Here is a 15,519-nt window from a genome sequence, read left to right on the forward strand (position 1 = left end):
GGGAGATTCTGATACAGATCATCTGGTTAAAAGACTGGTCATAAATTTCCTGGAGACTTATACTCCCACAAAGAAACAGTTTGCCACAATCATTTCCAACTTGTCATTTGATACTAGGGAAGCAGAATCAAGATATATATAAATTATATATATGTGTGTGTGTGTACATGCTTATGTATATGTATATATATATTTATACACACACACAAATATCCATTTATTTAGTTAAATAAATAAATGGTTCACAAGAGTTAGCTTTCCTCCCCTCTTCTGTACTGTATAAAATCAGAATAAACATTGAGACCTCTAAGCGAATGACTTAGTGTTTGTATATATATATATATATATATATATATATATATATATATATATATATATATATATATATATATATATATATATATATATATATATATATATATATATATATATATATACACATACATACATACATACATACATACATACATACATACACACATACACATACACATACACATACACATACACATACACATACACATACACATACACATACACATACACATACACATACACATACACATACACATACACATACACATACACATACACACATATATATATATATATATATATATATATATATATATATATATATATATATAAATAAATAAATAAATAGCTATTTAGCTCTCATCAGCTAGCCATACCCTTGCTGGGAATCGAACCTGTATATATATAAATATATGGAAATATATTTATATATAAGTATATATATATGGAAGTATATATTAAGTATATATATATGGAAAAAGTTTTTAGTTACAAAATTGCACTTTCTTGTTACTACATAGGACTAATACTTTTATGATTTAGCCTACTTGGAATAGGACAGTGTGGCTAAATAATTTTAAAAGTTAAGACTGAAAAAAGGTAAAATGTGGAAAACCATAAAATTTTAAAGCAATCGTGGTACGTGAACTTTAAAAAGGGACAGCTTGTCTAGAAAAGGTTAAGAATTAAATTATTTCAGAAGAGTATGAAGCAATAATAATAATAATAATAATAATAATAATAATAATAATAATATACAAAGTGAAGATATCGCAATAGTTTTAGTACATATAGGACAAAAAACTTATACAATGTGAATTTCTTTCCATTTCTGATAACAAAAGTTTTACCACATAAAAATGTTGAGGATTTCTGAATTGCTCTTCAATTCTCACTGCATGAAAGTCAATTTTAGTATTATTTCTTCATTTTATACTGGCAAATTCCTTACCATAATTAATAATGTTTACCACCATTTGGAAACATTTGACAACAATGGATGCCTAAGACTTGTATTAATGTTTGCATCTGATGTAAACTATAAACTGTCACCTATAGAGTTGGGTGGCTCTATAAATTTGTTTAATAATAAACAAACATACAAATAAACAAATGCTGGTTTCATTACTACACCTATCCAAGGGCACTTAGCACAAACCTCACTGGTATTCTGGGATGACAAAGGATTCTGGGAAATATCAGAATAAAGCAGACTTCAAGTGCAGGTAGTCCTCGACTTACAACAGTTCATTTAGTGACCATTCAAAGTTACGGCACTGACAAAGTGACATATGACCATTTTTCACACTTATGACTGTTGCAGCATCATCACGGCAGTGTGATTCACATTCGGATGCTTGGCAATTGACTCATATTTATGACTGTTGTAGTGTCCTGGGGTCATGCAATCCCCTTTTGGGATCTTCTGACAAGCGATCAATGGGGAAGCCAGATTCATTTAACAACAGTGTTACTAACAGTGCTACTAACCTAGCAGTGAACTGAGGCATGAAAAGTCATAAAACAGAGCAAAATTCACTTAACAAATGTTTCACTTAGTAACAATTTTTTTTGGCTCAATCACGGTTGTAAGTCAAGGAATATCTGTACAATCTTTCTTCCTCATTCACAAACAATGAATGTTGCCAGGGATATATTGCATATAAAGATAATAGGTATGCTTTTCATTGTGATTACTGAAATATTTTCCAAAACACGTCATAAAGCGTATGATGCAATACATACATGTATTAAACCATAATATGTATTTTAAAAGCTATTTTTATTTATTAAAAAAACTATAAGTACCACCTGTATTTTATATAGAAACACTGAACTCAAATGAACAAGTCTTGAATAAATTATATGGTTGAATTGTACAATACCTTTAGTTGGTTTTCAAAACAATTGAAAAAGTTATTCAAAATGAGAGTTACCTCTCTTCAGCGAAAGTAAAGCACAAGAGTTGTAATTAAAATATTACAATATTTTCTTAACATCTATATTGGGAGCAAAGGGTTATATTCAGCCTGCTTGCATGCACTGTTTTCTTTTTCCACTTTGTGCATTTTATTTTTGCTAACAATATGCTAACAATGTGCAGTTATAGTTTTAGAAAAGGTTTTAAAGCTGTCTGGTTTTTTGCAATATTACCAATTAACAACTTTAAATAACTAGACTACAGTGAGAAAAGCATAGCATTTAACAAACACTTTCAATGAAATATGAATCCTTTAAAAATCTATTTAAAATTTGCATTATACATCAACAAATGTGCAAAAAGAGTTTGTAATATGCCGTTAACACCAACTTTATTAAATTTCTGTATTTTTAAATCTGTTCTTAATTCATTGATTTTTCCACTCGGCACACTATATATATATAGCTATGAACTCTTACAGAGGCCACAATCTATTATAAACATTTGCACTTAATAAAACACAGCCATTATTAGACACATACAAAACACAGATCCCAAATAAAAGTCATAGACTTAGAGAATTTTTAAAAAAATCATATCTTTATGAATATTTTCAGATGCTTCATTAGTAAAAAGTGCATGATAGTTCATATTCAGAGCACACCACTCTGTGTGATTTCATAGAAAAAACCAAAATTATAAGTGCACATACCAATTATCACAGTAACACTACTACATATAAAGCCGTTAAGAAACACAGGCAACTTCACTTTTGTACAAAACCACCTAAAAGCTAACAATATGCCTCACATTTAAAAAGGCTGCATACAAACACAGATGTATGTATTTAAAGTATTGAGAAATCTAACACTTTTCCTCTCCATATCTCCAAACTGAACTTTTGGTAAAACTAAATTACAATGAATTGCTTAGAAATATCACTCTGGTGCTTATTTTATCCTCCAAAAGTCATAAGGTAACAAACTTCCTCAAAGCAGGCTGCAGAAAAATGTATTATTTTTCATTAAGAATAAAAAAGAATGCATACATCCATTTTCCATCATGCAGCACGGTTAAATTAATAAATCATTCTTTAAAATCAATAATATTCTATTTATATAGAGGAATTACTAAGAACATTTTTTTTAATTTTTCTTCCTTCATTAAGCAGAAATTTCTTTAATCCATATATCAATTGGTAAGGCCTCTGTTTTTGCCTACTTCTTTTTAGGTATGCTAACCATTTAAACACTTGACTTATACAGCATAAATATTGTTTTCATTTCTTTTCTTCGTGGTCAAATTAACACCAAACTAAAAAAATAATTCTATGAAATACACAACATTCTAATGCCAAGCATTTTCAAAAGGGATTCTAATGAAAATGCTTCAGGTACGTTGCACATTAGGTCAATAGTGAAAGACACTGTTCTTTCACAATCACTTTTTTTTGTACTATGTTGCAGTTTTACACAATCTATAGCTTCTCCGCTTCTGAGGACATCCAGAACACCATCAGAGATGCAGCAAAGCAACACAGTTTAATTAACTTACATGGTCAGGTGCAAACACGCCTGGCACTGGAATAACCATGCGGTTAAGTCCTTGCACAACAAACGTATTCAACAGTGGACAACTTTAAATATAGGCACTTACCTGCTGCGTGCACAAAGTATGCCAAATATAAATCGAGTTCCTTAACAGAAACCCCTATGTGATGGGGCTGTACACATAGCCCTGGATTTGAGCATTGTGGGGACTTTACAAGGCGTTCGCCATCAGTACTTTCAAGCGGAATACCTTTAAATAAAATCACCATAACAAGGTCCAGCCTCCAGACCTTATCTGCTTGCCGTAAACAGTCAATTCTTCTCATTTTGCCCTTCTGGTCTGGATTGGAAAGAACACAACAAGGAGGTTTTTTTCCTGTCACAGTTAGAACAAAATCTTCCCGATATTCAGGCCTGATGTCTTTCCGAAGCTTTGCCAAAAGTCTGGATGCCCATTTCTGTTTAACCTCAGGTTTTTCGCTTAGCAATTCATCCTTCACCACTCTTTCTTCCTCTTTTGACATGCGCTTTTCGTGTTTTTTAAAGTATTTTCGCTTTCGAGCTTGTAAGTTGAACCAGGTGTACGCAAATGCTCGAACATGGGGAAGAAGTGCTTCAATGAAGGGATGAAATTCATCCTGAAAATAATCAGTGGGGAAAAAAATTACTACAAGGAAAAGGTGTGAGGTGTGAAGGTTTTATGTCTTCTGAATTGGTGACTGTAACTTACAACTAGGCCAATAACAGAGCAACACCTATATTATGCACAGGCCTAAATGTTTCTACATTCTGATAACAAAGGATCAACTTTTTGCTGTCATTCAGTCCCACACATCAAGTGCTGAAAATATTTTGCCGTAATAGTGTGAATCACATTTGCTAAAACAAGCAAATTCAATAAAACTCATAGCATTGACTTTGCAGCAAATGTTATTTTAGGTCAGAAAGGTGAGACTCTAAGCTTTAAACAGCTGACTTTACAATAGTTCAATGTTAAGTCAATAGGGTAACTCCAAAATCAATTATTTCAAGTCTGCGACAAGACCACTGTAATTTTCATCCATTTTTTAAAAAGAAAGAAATATATTCTTTTGCTTTTCCCATTCTTGTGAATGATGTGACCAACTTGCTATATGCTTGCCAAATTTTTAACTTTTCAAAGTCGAAACATTATCAGCCAATTACCATCTGATGTATGATAAAAATGTATTTTTTTTAATTTAAGATTGAATGTGTGAATATAACACAATAGAATGCTAAATAAAATGGAATATATAAAAAGAATTTCACACTAACAAAAAATAATTTCTACACACAATAAAATATAGAAATCTTTCAACTAAGCTTTCTGATCTTTATTTAGGAAACAATAATAGTATAGAAGATATTATGGCTTTAATACATTCTAAGCCACAAATATTTTAAGAAAAAATGAGAAACGGAACTGAAATGCTAGTGCGTCTTAAAATGCATTATGTATGCATGCATGTATACAAGGGCTTCTACACTTTTAAAAAATATTATGTGAACAATCGTTGCTAATGAAAACATTATCTACTTTTTCATGTCTTTTATGTGAAGTTTTCCTTTTATAAAACCAAAAAGGGGGTTTAAACATTTCTCCAATGTCTACCTTACAGTAAGAAACATTGTATTATAAATATTTAAATAAATAAAGTATCCTTCAATGCTATAAAACACCACCTGAAATTAGTAAGAGTGCCCATTATTGATACGTATGCACTTAGTTATAAAACCATATGTAGAAAAAATGTGCAATGTAAAAATATGATCATGAAAATGCACTATTTTGAAATATTAGGAGGTCTCTTGCCGAATTTGGGCTTTCTTTGTAAGAAGAGGAAGCACTCTTGGCATACTAGAAGACAACATGGCCTCCGTCTTGTTCCTAGAAGTATGTGCCCTTCAATACTGAATGTCTACTGTGCAAATGTATACATGCCTATTCAGAAGGAAGTTCTTGTGAATTCATTGAGACTTACTTCCCCTAAGAATGAATAAAATTGGTGTCTAGATTTCTTAATTCATGTTATTCAGAAAATGAATTCTTAAAATAATTTGATGGGTATTCTTATAAAAGGGTATTGTTATGTAATGCTATAGCAATGTCTAAAATTCCTTGAACAATGCAGGAAATTTCAGAACCAAAAGATAAGGGATAAAAGAGCGCAAAAATATGAAAGAGTTTCACCAGTTGGATCTTCTGTTATCTTCTAAAAATAATTACCCGCTTTCTACCAACATAATGAAAATATTGAGTTGAATTAATTTTCTGCAGAAAATATTTTTCAAAATAATATAAAGTAGATTAAGTGTATTGACTGATTTTAAAGGGAAAAATGTCTTAATATTTATACCATTTAATACATAATGATTACATGTAACAAAATAACTATTTACATAAATCCCATGAAAAAAACTAAAAAAAATTATATTGACAATTAAATAGCTATATTTTCATAAATTTCCTCTCACATCCAAGCTAGTCACTAATCGGAGCTACAACTGAAATAATTGTGCATAGAACAAAAAATGTTGAGGCCTTTCTCACATTCATACAATCGCCAACTATGGCAAAAAAAGAGAGAGAGAGCGAGAAAGAATATTTGGGAATGCTTATCATTCTGCCATACATCTGCAAAATTACCCATCCTAAAATAAAAGATTACTACAAATTTTTGTGCTTTCTTAAATGCATCTTGATTTTATTTTACAAACGTTTTTATCATTTATTTAACTATATGTAGTGTCTCACATTTTGAGTCAATGTTATTGTATAATAAAATCTGGTAATGCTAAATACGATTGAAAAAAGAAGACAACAGCTTAAAAATCTACCTAAAATATTCAAAATCCATCAAATGATTTTCTCATAATGATATAATTAAGAGATTCTCCATTGCTGGTATAAGTAATGCTATCTAGATTGGCTTCCGCCAAACAGTTGAAAGATCAATTGTTCAAGAAGGACCTGTCTACTCTATAATACATTATTTTTTTAAAAAATAAGAATATTATTATACAGTATATATTCACAACTAAAACAAATGATTGCTTTCCAGAAAATTTAAGAACATTTAGATGTGGGTGAGAATTACTTAAAAATTAAAAGTAACAACTACCACCACCAAAAGAAAAAAGAAAGGTATGTATGCTTTTCTTTTAAAGTTGAAATTATAGGTAAAAGTTCTATAACATTAAATGAAGAGGGTTTTTTTTATATATCACATGATCCCATTTATATCTTCCACATTGGCAGAAGAGGAAAGTAACAAAAGTGAGTTTATAATACTTTTTATGGTTCACAGCTATGGGTTCTTAATAACACTTTACCATAGCTATACAGATACATTTGAATTATTTAACAAAACTTGTTAACGTATATTTGAACATGGAATATACAACACAGAAGCCAAGCATACATATTTAAGTAAAAACAAACTACAGCAATATTTAGAAACAATTCACTGATCTGCTCTATTTGAAACTTTGCCAGATTTATAAACTTTCACAGCATTAATATTTTCATTGTCCATAAATTTACATAATAATCTGTACATCTAGAATAAGATGTTACAATAAAGCCAAAACAGTATATAATAAATAGCAAATAGATAATTTCCCCTATATTACAAGGTAAATTTAGAAATCCCCTTATTATATTCTAATCTTCCAGCACTGTGGATGGATGTTCATTCAAATTTAAAGAAAATAACATGCGACGCTAAACCTTTCTTAATTTTGAAATCTTTTGGTCCAAAGCAATTAGGTGCCATGTGTACAACTTTTTGAACAGATTCTATAAAGATGTCTCTGAATCTCTAAACATTTCCAAACCTACTATGAGACTGGAAAGCAACATGCCACAAAGTAACTCTTAGGTTAAGGACCAAGGTACAAAAAATATATCTGGAAACTTATAAATGTGTAGCAAGGCCTAATAAATTAGAATCCTGTCCCCGCTTGTGGGAGGTGGGGACTGAGAACATTTTATTGGTATTTAAAATACCAATATTTTAAATATTATCTATTTTAAGCAAAATAGAAAACAAGTAGAAAATAGATCTGACTTGAGTTTTCTGTCAGACATAAAACTTCTGAAAAAGTTGGCTTTGAAAAATTCACCCTCCAAATGCAGTATCAGTTATCTTCTACATATAATCAATGTAGTCAATAAAGTTTAATGGCATTGTATAGTACTTTTGGTTTGATATGTTCTTATAAATAAATGTATTCTTTGGCTCTAGGTGACAGCTTTTGTGAATCACTGGGTACAATTTTTCCAAGTTATTCATTCCTAAATTTCTATTGGGTCATTTGGAACATGTATTGTTCATTCTTCCTTCTTTCCGGTGTTTTAAAGGTGTTCTAAGTGCTCAATTCCAAACCACTCTTTTCATCACCCTTTAGTAACTAAAGTATGCAAGTGTTGTTGTTTTTTTCCCTGTGGGGGCCAGAAGTGCTGAAATGGCAATGGAAGAAACTACACAATTTCCTTAGGAACTTTTCCGATTTCACTGTTCAGAGTGGGAAACACCAAAGGTCTAACAAAGATTATCAGTTAAAAAAGAGGGGCCGAGCAATGTAATTTGCTAAAACCATCAGCAGAAATGCAAGTTATTTTTTCTGATTTTTAAATAGTGGCAACTCATCTCAGAAGGAGCATGGATGGGGTAGTGTGGGAATGTTGCCAAAAAATCTGGCGCTGCATGAGAGTTTTCTTTGGGAGGGGGGGCAAAGCGCTAGGGGGTGGGTGGAAGTTGTGTAGGGAGTTAGAAAAGTTGCCGAACTCCTAAAGTTCGCAGTTTCCCAGAAAGATCTGCCTGGGTAGTATTTAGGCGTCATCCGCAGAACTCTTCAAATTTCAAAGTAATGCAAACAGGAGATCTGGAGAGGCGCGAAGTGGGCTGGAGACCCACTTGGAAGGATTTGTAATCCACGAGGAACTTCGCTCAGATGCAAACAAAAGGGACCCAGTAACTTTCTCCAAACAGCAACTCCCTTCCCCGCCTCCTTCTTTCCCCGGGCAGGACATTACAACAAACCTAATTTCCCAAAGGAAACAACCCCAGGCAAATATGACACCCGAGCAAGTGACAAGCGTTAGAGGCAGCCAGGAAGGGCAGATCTGATTGGGGATGGAGAGCCCTGCTTCAACCGCCTTGCGAGAGGCTGCTGGAGACTCCGAAGCTCCCGAACTGGGCCGTGCAGGAGAGTAACGGAACGGATTGCAGAACTGCGGCCGCTGCAGCTAGCGCGGTGCGCAATGTGGATTCCTTAAAGCTCTTAAGTTCTCCCATCAAAGCCCGGGGCAACGTACGGGAGGGAAAGTTAGAGGCTTAGGTGCAATGCATCTCTCCAGACCTCCGGTTCCGACCAGGACCGGAGCAGACGTTGCGTGCCGCGTACGGGCAAAGGCTGAACCCCAAAGCTGCCGAACACATTACACGCTATACCCAACACAAAAGTGCGCGAGGACTTTATGGAGAAAAAGCAATGCAGCTCCAGCAGTCCGGGAGGCGGGGAAAAGAATACACGCAGCACGCAATTACTTAATGCTACACTTTAAAAAACAACACACAAAGCATCTAATTGTATCTGGATTGCGTTTGTTCCACGTTCGTCCGTTTCGGAAGCACAAACAGTAAGTATTGATTTCAGATGACCAAGCATGTAATGGGTTGCGAGGCTGCTAAACACGTGCAGATCGTCCTAAACACCCACATACGCAGACATCCACACCGCATTTCGCTACGGACCCTCCCCACTGCCGAGAGGCACCCGCTTTTTCTCCAACACAAAAAAGCTCGCACATTCCCATATCAATTAAATAAAAACCTTAATAACAAGGCGCCATTAGCCATGTGTCTATACAAATGGCCGAGTCAGAGCAAGAATGTAGCCTCGCGGAAAAGAAAGTTACTTTCCGCAAGCTGGGTCTCACCCTCCCGCCCTCGACGCGCCCCCCCCGCAACGCTCAGACGAACCTCCCGCAATCCCCCCCCTCCGCCATTCCCCTCCCCCCCCGATTCAATCCGGAGAGCTTCTTACCTGGGTAAGGCAGAGAGGAGAGTACATGGTTGCTGTGGGGGGTTTGTGGCTTGGAGGTGTGTGAGAGGGAGAGAGAGAGAGAGGGAAGGGGGGAGAGAGAGAGAGAAAGGGAGGGGGAGGAATAGAAAGAGGGAGAGAGAAAGAGAGAGAGAAGAAAAAAAAAGAAAGGGGGAAGAACCGAGCCTGCTTCTTGCTTTCACATTTCCAACTCTGCTAAACTGCAGCCAGCGCTGATCAGCTCCATGAGCTGAACTTTAACCCCGCCTAGAGTTTCCCTACACTACACACTATACATGTCTACTGTACCCAGGCGTTAAAGGCATAGTGCACACTTCCCCCCCATCCTCCCCACGCTTCCAGCGACAGCAGCAGCAGTAGAAAGCCTCGGGCTCCAGCTTCTCCGGGTGCCTGCCAGCGTGCCTCCAGCCAGCTTCTGCTCCGCTCTGCACCGCTCCGCAGCAGCAGCAGCAGCAGCAGCAGCTCGCTTGCTCGCTCGCTGCCTTGGCCGGGGGAGGGGGGCTGCAGTGCTACTGCTCGGCCAGCCCTCCCTATCCCAGATCCCCGTGCTCAGTGTATTACTGGGAACGCAATTAGGAGCCGCTTGCATGTCGGGCTCCCGAGCGGCTATAGGCTATGCAGGATGTGCTTAAGCAACCAAAACTTCTTTTTGGCATTTCGCTCTCTCTCTCTCTCGCCCACCCCACACCCCCCCGACTCCCATGTGCACACACGTCTTTTTCCCCGCTTCCCTACTTCTTCTCTTTCCGAAGGATTTCGAACTAAACTTTCTACCGTTCATCTCCTGCAGAGATTTTTCTGCCCGGAAGAACCATTTATAAGCCTGGTGGTTGCAATGCCTTTCCAAAGCAATCAGCTCGAGAATAGGTGCTATCTTGAACACGCTCCTCCAAGTATCATAATCGTGTTCTTTGGGTGCCGAAAACTGTATTTCCCCCCAAGAATTTTCTGCCTGAGTGAAATTCTTTGGGGTTTTAAAGGTTATTTTCTTTAACTAATAAAGGTAACAATGCATTTACCTCAACATGCTGACATTCATAGACCTATATGGCTCATTTGACAAAAGATCCTGGTAAAGATCCTGGTGGGGAGTTCAACACCAAGCCATACTTTCCAGCTATTCTCCTGAATGTCCATGCTTGTTTGTTTCTACTTTGAAAAACGTTAAAGCTTTGCTACTTTTACTAACAATGCAGAACTTAATGACTGCATTGCAACCCACAATAAGAAAGCACCAGTATTTACTACTTAAAAGTGATTAAACTAAGAATCCAGCCTTCCGTCCTTTATTTATCATAATGCATTGTTCTGGCACAAGAAAAGCTTTGGTTTTGGGGGTTTGGAAAATTGCCAGCCAGCCAGCATTTTCTTGCCCTGAGCTTTATATTTTCTTTCCAGCCTTACTAAATCTACTAAGTGGAGTCCTTTCTGATCTTCTTTCCATTTCCCAAAAGAAACAGCAGCCTTCAGACACTTGACAGATCCATAACCATTCATTAAAAAAGGGGAAGAGGATACCACAAGACATACCACATTCTGCTTGCCAGCCTTCCTTTATGGAGCTTAGATTTAGGCGCCTCGAAAGTTTAAAATGTTAGACTTTAAAAAAGGGAGGGGCAGGAAAACTTTTAAAAGTCTATTAGAGGGATAAGGCCTATGTTATTATATTATTTGATTCCTTTTCAATGTTTCACTCAAATCTTATCATTTGTAGGCTGCAGAGAGTTGATTTCAGAGAAGGCTTTACTTTCCAGTCCAACTTTGTTAATAACAAAAAAGAGTGGCCAAGATACCTTTGATTAATATAAAGCCATGGAGAGAAATTTAATGGGATTTCTTTGTTTTCCAAGTTTTCTGGACAGTATTTTATGGTTGACAAAACTTGCTTAGAATGAACATACTGGGGAAAAACAACTCAAATACCATGAAAATACCACTTGTATTGCTTTCCATATGCACCAAATGTGGTTTGCCCTCCTTTTTTTCAGAACTCAAGAGAGCTTGCTGGTCCAGAGAACATTTTTCTTTCCTCTGCTGTGTATCCCAGATGTAGATTAGGTGTAGTTCCTGCTGCTTGCCACAACCAATCCAGTTTAAGGCTATTCAGTCCCCACATCAGACACTACACACAGGTTTTGGCATGCAAGGGGCACTACAGCCACAAATACTTCCAAAGCGGTGTCTGTGGTGGCAAGGGGAAGCTGAAACCTTTACCCATGGCGGTGAATGTGCCCCATTGGTTAGCCACAGACTGACAGCTTGGCACCACTTTCCTGATAGCAGTCCAGTAGTTGTGTGAGCTGGGCAGACAAGTTAAGTAAGGCACCGGGTTCAATGAGACTACTGAGTTTATTTTGTTGAACAGAGACCACAAAAATTATTCTTTTTTAAAGGGGTTAATACCTTTTTTTCCCCGGGTGGTGGTGGTGGACGAATAACATTCCTGTTTTCTATTGTGAGTGTCCATTTCACAAACTCTCCCTCTTTCTCCCACATTAGATACCCCACCTCCTTCATTCTGTGTAACTTAAGCCAGTTTTTTTTTTTTTTGCTCCAATTTCTCCTCATGGAGGAAGAGGAAAGGGGTCGAAGAAGGAATCGGTGAGGCCCCGGCTGTCCTTCCCTCGCTGGCAAGTAGTTTTGCTCTACGACTTCCAGCTCTTTGTGGTTAGCAATATGATCTTAAGTAACTTTTGGCGCCCTTCGTAAGACTTTTGGACGCGGGATGCTGGTTTGCGCCCTCTAGGCAGACGTTGCATCCAAGTTCAGCGCCGAGCCGTTCACATCCGCTCCTTCCTCGCCTTCCCCTCCCCCGCCCGCAAAACCTACACAAAAATGCCCTCAGAGGAGCGCGCGCTCCCCCTCCCTCTTCCTCACATAACCCACACCCCCAACACAGTGGAGCTAGTGAAAAATCGAGGAGGGGGAGGCACAAATAATAAAGCCTAAGCTTAAATCTTTCTCTCCCCCCTCCAGCCCCCATAGGAGGCAGAGAGGTACAAAAAGAAAAGCGTATGAAATCTTTCTCCGGGGAGGTTTCTCTCGCGGAGGGTGGAGGGAGAAGCCCCGAAAACCCTAAATGTGTGTGTGCGTTTGTGTGGGTCTGCTTAAAAGCTTGGAAAGCCAAGGGAGGCTAAAGTATATCTAAGGGAGACCTCTCCATTACAAACCCAGGACGAAAATCTCACTCGAGCCAGTACGTCTCCCTTGAAAATGGGAAGTTTTGAAAAGCGCTATAGGCTGCTACCGTGAAATAGTATATGTCTCTGTGAAAAGACTTTCTGCCATGATCCCTGCTATCCATATTGTACCTGGCACGCTGCCCGGCATTGCATTTACAATGTTTTATTTGCAGAAACTTTTACCTCGCCAGCCTCTGTGAAATCCTCTTAGATATATAAATTACGTTGCGAAGGGTTCACTTATACGGACCATCTTGAATATATATTAAGGAGAAGCTTAACGGGAAATTGCATTAATATGATTTAAAAACTCAGAGGCTGGGATGTTTGAAACCACTTCCTCGAGATGAGCTGGTCGGGCGAAAAGGAAGCTACTCCGGAGTAGGATGACTTCAAAGTCAGAATTAATGGTGGATTTTAACACCATTCCCTCCTCCTTCTCCATGCCATAATTTTTATTTTAAAGGAAGCGTTCCTATGCAAACCGACACATTTATTTTTTTTAAAAAAAGTCTCTTAGGGCCAAGGAGACAATATTTTGCACCCAATAGGTACAACTCTCCTTTTGCCAGTTCAGCACAAATACCCAGGATTTCTGTGGGACTTTGGTCCCACTAAATTTTCAACCTTGAGGATTCTGTCAGCCATCAAGTATGTCCAAAAAAGTGTGTAGAGACCCTGCCTACACCACTCAACCAGACAATTGTTTTTTCTCAAGGAGACTCCTGCTGGAAGTCCAGCTGAGTTCAAGGAACATTTTCTTAGGCAGCTTTCAAGATTTACAATAAGGGGTCTACATCTTATCTCCAAAGCCAGGAGTAGTCTTCAATTTGGTTTCTCCTGAACCGTGGGAATCTGGAACATAGGGCCAGATTTCCAACTAGTTGGGTACAGATCTCCTTACTTACATTCCCTCCAGCATTGGACAAGAAGGATCATATTGTACCTATTCATGTTCACTTGCACATCCATCTTCACATCCACTCATTTTTCCCAGTCCTTTACAAGACTTACCATTTCCATTTTTTTCTTACCTCCTTTCTTACCCACTTACCTACTTTTTCTGCCCCATGATTTAAACTAGATGCAGGTATGTATGTAGCAATGGAGATTAACAAGAGTTAAGTACCCGTGTTAGGCTGGACCTTGCCATTATTGCTTCAATGAAAAATGGGAAAACACCTCCCCAATGCATGCCTATAGGATAATCATTAAAATAGGTAGAGGAAGAAAAAGTTTATAGCCCATGTTAACACACAACAAGTTGAGCAAAGGTCCCGATTCATTCCTGATCATACTTCCTTCCAGAAATCAGAGTGTTATAATTCCATGTTGTACTCTGGACTCCTCCAGAAAGTGAATTATATTCACAGTACAGTCTTTGGTTTACAGTACCATAGACCTGAGTACTCAGAATAAAGTTGGAAGTTACAACAGTACTGAAAAAAGTGACTTTTTCATATTTATGACCCTTGTAGCATCTCCATGGTTGTGATGAAAATGTGGATGTTTGACAGCTGACTTAGTTATGACGGTTGCAAGGTCCTGGAGTCATGTGATCCCCTTTTGCAACTTTCTGATAAGCAGTCAATGGGGAAACCAGATTCAATTAACTACCACGTTAAATGTTACTAATTTGTATTACTAAGTTAAGCTAAGTTGTGTTACTAAGTTACTAAGTTAAGTGTTACTAATTTAAGAACTGCAGTTAACAAATGTGCCCAGATAAGTTGTAAACTGGGATAAAACTCATTTAACAAATGTCTCACTTAACAACAGAAATTGTGGGCTCAATTGTGGTCATCAGTTGAGGATTACCTGTACAAGCTTTTAAGTATAATGATGCACAAGGGGTGGGGGTGGGGGGCTTAGTCATATCTATCCCCTTCCCCTCCTAAGAATTATACTCCAATGACAGCTACTATAAATAAGAGACAAGGCGAGTGGAATAATGGCAGTCTTTCAAGTACACCACCGCATATAATGTAACTCAGTATTTTCTCTAGGAAAAACAAACCATCCTCTTTTTATTGTTAAGGATTCTTGAATATCTAAGTAGTTGGATGTACCGATTCGACCATTGGTAACTAACCCTCCCGCTCCCGAACGGGGAAGAAACTTCAGAGAATACGGGAGGAAGATTATAACTAACTCCGCTCTTCTCCTCCCCCCCCCCGCCTTCTCCCACTTGGGATATTTCGAACGTTACCACAACCAAGCTGCTCTCTGATTGGACCGCGCTGGAGTCCATCACAAAGCTTTACTACATTGATTAGAGAACGCGCTTGTCAATTACATCCCAAGTCTAGACACTTCCTTTTGTGTTAGCCTGGCTGCCGATCCCAGACGTCTTTTAACAGAGCACGTACTTTTCGGGGAGGGAGGAGGGGCGGGGGCAACGAGCAAGCGCTATGAAGCAAAGTGGGGGGGGGGAGAGGAAATCTGTCAAGCTCAGCGGTTT

The 15,519-nt window shown here is 37.7% G+C and overlaps 1 protein-coding gene across 2 annotated transcripts in view; it reads right to left on the bottom strand.

Annotated features, from left to right (window-relative positions):
• The window catches only part of NFIA (nuclear factor I A), a 331,843-nt gene extending 321,533 nt beyond the window's left edge, over positions 1 to 10,310 (bottom strand). Inside the window, exons 1-2 of one of the 2 annotated variants that reach the window (XM_014075940.2) lie at positions 9,859 to 10,310; positions 3,893 to 4,424 (exon numbers count right to left, since the gene is read on the bottom strand). In XM_014075940.2, the coding sequence (XP_013931415.1) occupies positions 3,893 to 4,424; positions 9,859 to 9,885 (559 nt within the window). In that variant the 5' untranslated portion in view covers positions 9,886 to 10,310. The remainder of the gene's footprint in view (positions 1 to 3,892; positions 4,425 to 9,858) is intronic. The other variant, XM_014075939.2, reaches the window with a different exon arrangement.
• Positions 10,311 to 15,519: the final 5,209 nt, after the last annotated feature.

Source organism: Thamnophis sirtalis, unplaced genomic scaffold, assembly GCF_051295495.1.
Source record: "Thamnophis sirtalis isolate CommonGarterSnake01/CBP01778 unplaced genomic scaffold, rThaSir2_p1.2 scaffold_7, whole genome shotgun sequence".
Taxonomy (NCBI): domain Eukaryota; kingdom Metazoa; phylum Chordata; class Lepidosauria; order Squamata; family Natricidae; genus Thamnophis; species Thamnophis sirtalis.